Here is a 7,864-nt window from a genome sequence, read left to right as displayed (position 1 = left end):
CGATGCTTGCCTTGACATGGCTGCCCAAGTACTGATGCACAAGCGAGTCGGCATACTCGACCACTTGATCTGCCACACCGTCGGCGGCAGTGCCTTTAAACGCTTCCGAGAAGATCTGGATCGACGCTTGGCGCACGGCAGCGTCTTTGTGCTCGCATGCCGCGAGCGCGGGCTGGAGCGCATGCTTGAGACCGAGCACGCCGCCGCCGCCGCATTCGTGCACACCAAACTCGAGGAGCAACTTGCCGACCACGTTGAGTTTGTTTGCCAGCAACGACGACGATGGCGCTGGCACGGACGGCATGGCGTCCAAGACAAACGCCGGTCCAACTAACGGCTGCCGCGCCATGAACAACAGCGCGTCTTCGCTGACGACCTGGAGCCGTTGCTTGGAGTCGCCCAGTCTACAGCTCGTCGGCGCTTGCCACGGGTAACAAACAGCTTACTTGAGGACAAGGCGCGAGACGACCGGTCGAAGGCAGTCTTGGAGTGGCTTGACCGAGTTGCTGGCGGCCGACCCGCCGTACGCAAGCACAAACTCCATGAGCAACGACAGCCCTGCTTCGTACTACGCGCATCATGGGTGACGAACCGGTCGCGCTTGCGCTCAAAACCGCACCACAGCGTTAACGCGATCGCTGACCGCGGCTTGCAGCACCGTGTCAAACGCGGCAATCGTGGCCGCCGACATGTCGCACCGCTTGGCTTGGAGGAGTTTCTGGAGGTAGCTGAGCCCTTCGACCCGCGGTGCCCACGCATTTGAAAACAAACACCGCGCTACTTTGTCTCCAAACGCCGCCGAAATTCCGTCCGCCTGGGCTTTGCATTGTTCTGCATCGTTGTTAGCGCGTCCGAGCTGGCTGCACCTACTACCTTGCACAGGCTCAGCGTATGGCAAGTCTGCATCCGACCAGTCGTCGGCCTCAGGTGGGTTTCGTGGCTTGGCGTGGACCAGTGGCTCGTGCACCTCGGACGCTTTGCCTGGCGTGATGGCGCCTCGGCTCAGCCGCTTCGAATTGCCCAACGCAGCGCGGAGACTCTTGTGGATGTTCGCCCCGACGCTTGCCTTGACATGGCTGCCCAAATACTGGTGCACAAGCGAGTCGGCATACTGGACCACTTGATCCGCCACACCGTCGGCGGCAGTGCCTGGCAGACCTGCGCCACACGCGATGGTCAAGTCGTTCAAAACAAACAGTCGATCGTGTGTACCCGATTGCTCGCTGGCGACGACAATGGCTTGGACGACTAGATCCACGGCCGCCGACCGCACTTTCACGCTGGAATGGTCCAGAGCTTGAGAGCTCACGGCCATCGCGTCAGCAAACGAGAGCCCGCTCTCGGCCGCGAATCGATACTGACTCGCAATCGCCGTCAGCAGTCGAATGTTGACGAGTTGCTGACGCCATCCTCCCGCCGTCATGGCGCTCGACGTTGAAGGACCGCCAAGCTGGCCCTGCATCGTCCGCACCATGTGCTGCGTGGCGTGCGCGCTTTTACACGCCAAGAAGAGGAGCGACGTCACCGCATCGCTCGCGTCCCGCTCGTGAGAGCCCGCCGCCCGTGCCAGCAGCGCATCCAAGATCGTCCCGATCAACGGGTGGCTTGTGTGATATCCTGGGGTGTGGAACGTGCTGCTGGACAGGACCGAGTTGAACGCGGCTTTGACGAGCGGCATCGCGGCGGCACACACTTGACCGACCGAGTCCTTGATCGCGACGACGACCACGTGGCACGCCGCGTCAAACAGTCGTGCTGCGCCAGCGTGCTGCGCCATAACGAGGCCGACTTCTGTCACCGCTTGCTGCCGTGCCTTCCATTCGTGGCTTGCCAGCGATCGCGCGACATCTGCCCCAAACGCCTTGCCAATGCAGTCAGGGACAAGCCTGGCCATGTCCGGTCCGTCGATCGCGGTCGTCGATGGTCGTCGTCTGTCTTGGTCAAACGGAGATCGAGGACCGTCGTCTTCGTCGCCAGTGCTGGCGCCGCCGCCGCCGTTCGCGTCGTACGCGGTCAAGAACGCCAGCGTGTCGCCCGACGCAATGTCCATCGCAGACGCCCCGGCTGCGTCAGCTGCATGCATGTCCGCGCCGGCGTCCAGAAGAACCTTGGCAATGTCCTTTTGGCTCTACGACCAACGACACAAGCGTCACGTTTTTGAGCGGTGGGTGGACGACTCTACGCATGCAACACAAAGCACGATCGACAACGACAAAAGACCTGGTGGCAGGCAAAGTGCAGCGCGGTGACACCGTACAGCGCGCTTCCCCCTAAATCGGCGTTGCATTCGACGAGAAAGTCGACAATGTCGTGGTGGCCCTTGACGCACGCGACTTGAAGCGGTGTGAATGCGAGGTCGTACCGCCGATCGTCGTCGTTTGTCGTGGCTTTGCGACTGTAGTCCGTGTCAATGTCGGCGCCGTTCGAGACCATCCACTTGACTAGCGAGAGATTGCCGCAGTCTGCTGCATAAAACAGTGGCGTATGGCCCTAATGCGGTCGTGAGGAAGCGCGCGAGATCGCGTCGGGGTGCGTACGCGCTTGTTGGGCTCGTTCAAGTACATGCCATGCATGGACAGGTACTTGCACGCGTTCAGGTTCCCGTTGGAGCACGCAATGTGCATGAGAGTGTTGTGGGTAGTACTTTCCACGAGCCTGTTTACGTCGAACGCGACCGAGTTGTCGTCGCCGTTGCCAGACAATTCCTACGCACACCACCACCACATGGTGACGAGTGGGTCGGGATGGACAACGATGCAACGCACTTCCAGCATGCGCTGAACGGCAGGCAGATCGTTCGATCGCGCCGCTGCGAAGATGCTGTCCATCGTTGCGGTCGCCTCGGTTCGTGGCGAGTTAGCGCGGGACTGGCAGTTTGGAAACCTCTCGACGGCCCGAGCGGTTTCAAAAAGGCACACCGCGAGCTAAAATTACACCCAATCCAATCGACGGATTCCAAAGAACCAATCAAATAATTTCCCGAGAACATTCAGCCAATCAAAAAAATTTGTTCAAAATCAAAAAATGCGTAAAAGGGGCATGAATCCGCCGGTCTCGCATAAACACGGCGAATCCCCGCCCCAACGGCGCGACCTGGCGGCCAACGGTGCCGACCAAGGAAAGGTTGACGGGTATCGACGAAGGTACGAAGAGCCACGGGTCGTCGTGCACGCGCCAGCTCCTCGTTGAGGCGTCCATCCCCGCCGACACACGCACAAGTCGCGGCTGCGATCACCTTTTCGATCGACCACAGCTACATACTGTACGTGGATGGGGTGGGCAGCCTCCCATTGCAATCCCATATGCAATCAAGTCGACGACGGCGTGGGCTGATTGCGCCCATGAAGATGAAGAACCAAGCAGTTCACGCGGTATAAATATACGATGGAGACTACGACGACATGGATGCGCGAGGAGGACCTACGCCGTGTAGAGAGGGATTTGAGCTGTCGTTGGAGTGGTGGCTGCGGATGGCATGTCCAACGACGAGAGCGCCGACGACAGATCCCATTCTTGTCGGTCCATCAGCAATGCGTCAATCTGGTTCAATATACGTTCGCTTTCGTCGACGACGTTGGGGTACGACCGAAGCTCGTCGTCTTGCTCTCCACACGACGTCATCGCGCATGCATCTTCGTACGCGATAGTGTCTTCATACAAGTTGCGTTCCATGGACCCGAGCCACGCGAGCATCTTTTCATGGCGATCGATGTTGCGTTGGATGCGCGCTTCGACGGAATTCAAATCGACAGCGTTTTCAGGCCCCTTGAGCACGAGGCCGTGCCAACGGTCCAAGAGCCGCTCCGTCTGTCTCTGCAGGTTCCGCTCTTCTTCCAACGGGTCATGCTGGATCACCATGAAGTCTTGCACATACGACTCGATCTCACCGCCGCCGCCGCCCATGCAACGCTCCGTCCGTCTTCTGGGGGGTTTTCAAAAATGTAGCACACGTCCATGCGGGCGCTCCGCTAATGTACTTTCTTCGTGATAAGAGTATAAAATGCATACATTTGAATTTCTATCTATCGTCGACGCTCGTTGTCCGTGGGCTTGCATGCATTGCACGGTACATTTCGACATGTTTATCATGAAGCAAAATCGACTCGAAATTGTTGAATTTTATTCTTACCTCATCAAACTCGAATGGCTGGCGGCATGCGTCACACGGTTGAAACTTGTGTTTTGCCCAAAATCCCAGTGACCTGTTCCAATATTTTGCAAAAATACGGTGAATTTTCCAATTTCCCAGCCGAGTAAATCCCATCTCCTCCCACGAGAACCACCATGGCAGTTGGCGTCATCGGCTGTCGACAAGGTGGTGATCTCGCGTGAGCGGTAGCTCTGTCATCGAGGCGGCAGGGGGTCCAAGGAAGGAGCAGACTTCTTGATGGTCAATGGCGGATGGGCGTTGGGATCGGCGGTCGCGCCTTCGTCTGGCGAGGCGCACGAGATGAAATTGAACATTTCCATCGCGGTCGGCCGATGCTGCGGCTGGGGCTGCAAGAGCATCCGCAAGCACGAACGAAGACTTGGGCCATACCGCAACGGGATGTCTGTCATGATGGTTGAAAGGTCTTTCTCCCGAACGACGACGTCGGATCCTACAACTCGACACGTTGATCGCCCGATATCGACCTTCCAATGCACACCCGTCAGGAGCGAGTACAGCAGACACCCTAGCATCCACATGTCCGTCTTCTCGTTGAGCACGGCAGCTCCGTTGCGCGCTGTCGACACCTCTGGCGGTGCCAGCGACGGGTGCAACGGACCCTTGGACACGTCGTCGTGGCGAAATGGCTGCTTAAACACGAGGAACCCGCCGAGTCGTAGCTGCTGGCGCCGATCCCGAGCATCTCCTCCGCGGGTGACGTCGCTGCTCCGGTACAGGTTTCTCGCGTTCAGATTCCAGTGACAAATGGACTGGCTGTGCAGCGCCGCCAGCGCCGCGCTGACCTAGGGACAAACATTCAGACTACCGTCATTCCCAGACCGTTACATCACCGCATGCAAAATGTGGAGCACGTCGGCGGTCGGAAGCGGGGGCCGCGGCGACGGCGGCAGCCAGTGCCCACCCTCCATGCAATCTTCTGTCACGACGAATACGATGGGCCAGCACTCATTCAGGTTGCCGTTGTTAGCAAACTGCTGGTACGTGTACTGAAACACGTGCAGCACGTGCAACGTGTGCGGCGGGCGGTGGTGCTGCAACTGCCTTGCCACCAGCACGACATGGTCCGCCTCGTCGACGGACGCGCATCGAATGGTGTGGACGACGCAGTGCGTGTTGGTCGCGCTGTCCACGACGCGGAGCACCATGTTATCGGTCGGGGAACGAATCGCGAGCACCCGCTCAAAGTTGAGTCGTTTCAGGACCATGGACGGGTTGACACACGCCTGCACGAGCCGCACAAACTCGCGGTGGGCCGCTTCTTGCTCGAGGATCAGTGGGAGCTCCATCGTCATCTTGGCACTCTCCAATCCCTGCATCACAGCTTCGTAAAGCTGCTAGCACTGAGTGGAAGGCACCTCGCGAATGAGCTCGTCCTCGTCAAACATCATCGCCCGCGCCATTTCTTCACGCTCGACTTCTTCGCGCCGCTTTGTAAGTTTGTTCAGCAAGTCGTGAGTACTATGTTTGGACACCGACGTTGCTGGCGGTGCCAAGGCCGTTTCTGGCGTTGTTTCTGGCGGCTGGTTTCGTGTGTTCGTGGTGTGGGGAGGCGGCGCGAGCACCCGCGCTTCCCATGCATTGTACGTCGCCAAGAGAGCCGCACCTGTGACGATAGCATGGAGTGTCACTGCCACCGCCTCGTCATCCCGACTCCTTGTGGACGTTCGGCGCGCCGATCCAGCACCTTGGATACGTGCACCAGCGAGCTCGGGCGTTATGCTGGCTAAATCTAACACCACACAGGTCGACGTGAACGATCAAAGGCATATGCGTTGGCCGCACCGGCTTCGTCGTCGGTGGCCTGCGTCGGCCACTGTCGCATGGACATTTCAATGTCGTGCATTCGTCTAGCCAGGTACCGGCCCCACTTCGCCCTGGTGGAGCGCCCATCAACCACACCGACACCCCCATTTCGACACGTACCGATGGGATTCTTCGGCTTCAAAGCGCTCGAGTTTGTCGAGCCGGGTGCGACACCGTCGGCAGTGCACGCAGTACGGCGGCAGGTATGGCGTGAGCTGGAGGTAGACATGTTTGTGGGCGAGTTGCCAGATCGGTGGCGCCGTCGTGGTGGAATCCTTCCGCGCGGGGCATTCCGACGGCGGCGCCACGGATCCCGGATGTCGGAAATGCAGGACGTGGCGCAGTTGGGCAATGCACGCTTCCTACGCCGTGGGGAGCTCGATCAGTGCACGAGATGGATGCTTCGACGTCCAGAGCACCTTGGCGGCTTGAAACGCGAGCTGCATTCGACGGACAAAGACGACCTGTCGGTTTGCCGCCGACTCGCCCGACTTCACGTTCAACATGCTGCTCTGCCACGTTGCAACGTCGGCGCTGACGACACCGAGGCCCGCTTGCTCCATTGCGGCTTTGATGCGGTCGACGCGGGCCACGACATCTTCCGAGATCTCAACAAAATCGACAAATTGCCGCACATTGACTCGTTGCAGCTGCAGGAAAAACGCTTGAAGCACGCCAGTTAGCAACATGTCCTGGACGCCTCGGCGCGGCGGCTGGACCCACCGCTGGACGACGTGCCTACGATTGCTCGATCGTGATGGATTCCACCGGCGGGGGGCGACCTACGGCTGGATGGCGAGCTCGTGCAGCACATGCAGCGTCGACATCGTGCCGCGTTTATCCGTGTCGATCGCGACAAAGAGATGCTCGAGCTGCCGCTTGCGCTGTCTGGCGACCGCCGCCCGCTCCTCCGACTCGAACAGTTCTTCTCGCTGGAGAGGTTGTCCAGGCGGCCGTCGATCGTCGCCGCTGGTCAAGTCGATCTTGCCTAGATCGAGAGCCGTGAACGGCGAAACCACCCACGTATGGAATTCGGTCTCGCAAACGACCGAAGTCCGTGCCGTACCATGGATGTCCAGGCCATTCGTGGCTTTAGCGATCAAGACTCGCGTGATGTGGTGTCGCAATTGAATCTGGTCTTGCTATGTTGGCGCGCCGCCACGCTGCAGCTTGCTTCACCTGGTGCTGTCTCCGTTGGGCGAATCGCTCTTTGACCCGAACAGTTTCCTTCTCGACCTCGTCCTCCCGGACCTGCGCGGCCATCGCGGCGCGGCGCGACTCGTACTCGGCCGTGCATTCGTACCGCTTGGCGTTGGCAAGAACGTGGTGCATCCGGACTGCCGCACGCGGCTGGCGCCCGTGGACCTCGCGCGTGGCGTCGACGGTCGTTCCATGCGTGGTGGCCACATTTCCTCGCTGCCTTTGCTTGGCGAGGGCTTTCGCGTTGCGTTGGCGCCGGCGCATCCACACTGCTAACGTTGTCTCGATCGCTTGGACCACGTCCTCCATGCACACCAACACGGCAGGGTCCACGTCGACAGAAAACGCGCCGTCCTCGTGGGCGGTGGATGGCGTCGTTGGCGCTTCCGCCAGCGACATGGGAAGGTTCGCCACACGTTCTCCCGTCGCCGTGTGCACGAAAAAGAACGCTCCATCGTCGGGGTTGACGCCCCCAAACGCCCACTCGCCACCTCCGCATGAAGCCGTCGCAGGGCGGCTGTGCGTCGCGACCTCAACGTCCGTCCTGGCGGCGACGGGTGGCCATTCGTCTACAGCGCCATCGTCGGCCGGGATCGACCACGCCGTCTCGCCCGTGATCGGGTTGTAATAGTACGGGACTCCGCTCTCGTCCACGATCGCTTCCCAGTCGGCCGCCATGCCAAAAAGCTG

The 7,864-nt window shown here is 59.9% G+C and overlaps 3 protein-coding genes across 3 annotated transcripts; all 3 read right to left on the bottom strand.

The window, feature by feature from the left end:
- Nucleotides 1-95: 95 nt before the first annotated feature.
- Nucleotides 96-2,828, bottom strand: H310_02534 (hypothetical protein; the record flags this gene model as incomplete). Its single annotated transcript, XM_008866083.1, has 9 exons — nucleotides 96-102; nucleotides 126-404; nucleotides 447-568; nucleotides 620-831; nucleotides 874-1,158; nucleotides 1,213-2,128; nucleotides 2,221-2,490; nucleotides 2,538-2,705; nucleotides 2,766-2,828. The coding sequence occupies 9 exons, from the start codon at nucleotides 2,826-2,828 to the stop codon at nucleotides 96-98; spliced, it is 2,322 nt and encodes a 773-aa protein (XP_008864305.1).
- A 453-nt stretch (nucleotides 2,829-3,281) lies between these two features.
- H310_02533 (hypothetical protein) lies at nucleotides 3,282-3,926 on the bottom strand. The gene has a single exon (XM_008866082.1). The coding sequence runs from the start codon at nucleotides 3,901-3,903 to the stop codon at nucleotides 3,421-3,423; it is 483 nt and encodes a 160-aa protein (XP_008864304.1). The 5' UTR covers nucleotides 3,904-3,926; the 3' UTR covers nucleotides 3,282-3,420.
- Nucleotides 3,927-4,344: 418 nt separating this feature from the next.
- H310_02532 (serine/threonine protein kinase) lies at nucleotides 4,345-7,852 on the bottom strand (the record flags this gene model as incomplete). Its single annotated transcript, XM_008866081.1, has 9 exons — nucleotides 4,345-4,953; nucleotides 5,002-5,481; nucleotides 5,527-5,900; nucleotides 5,954-6,045; nucleotides 6,095-6,336; nucleotides 6,394-6,712; nucleotides 6,761-6,962; nucleotides 7,041-7,116; nucleotides 7,154-7,852. The coding sequence occupies 9 exons, from the start codon at nucleotides 7,850-7,852 to the stop codon at nucleotides 4,345-4,347; spliced, it is 3,093 nt and encodes a 1,030-aa protein (XP_008864303.1).
- Nucleotides 7,853-7,864: the final 12 nt, after the last annotated feature.

This window comes from Aphanomyces invadans (assembly GCF_000520115.1).
Source record: "Aphanomyces invadans strain NJM9701 unplaced genomic scaffold supercont1.4, whole genome shotgun sequence".
Lineage (NCBI taxonomy): Eukaryota > Oomycota > Saprolegniomycetes > Saprolegniales > Verrucalvaceae > Aphanomyces > Aphanomyces invadans.
The sequence above is the reverse complement of the archived record's forward strand: the minus strand, read 5'-3'. Positions and strand labels throughout refer to the sequence as shown.

Bases quoted from the DNA above. Each gene is read 5' to 3' on its own strand.
- H310_02533 (XM_008866082.1), bottom strand. From the start codon at position 3,903: ATGGGCGGCGGCGGCGGTGAGATCGAGTCGTATGTGCAAGACTTCATG.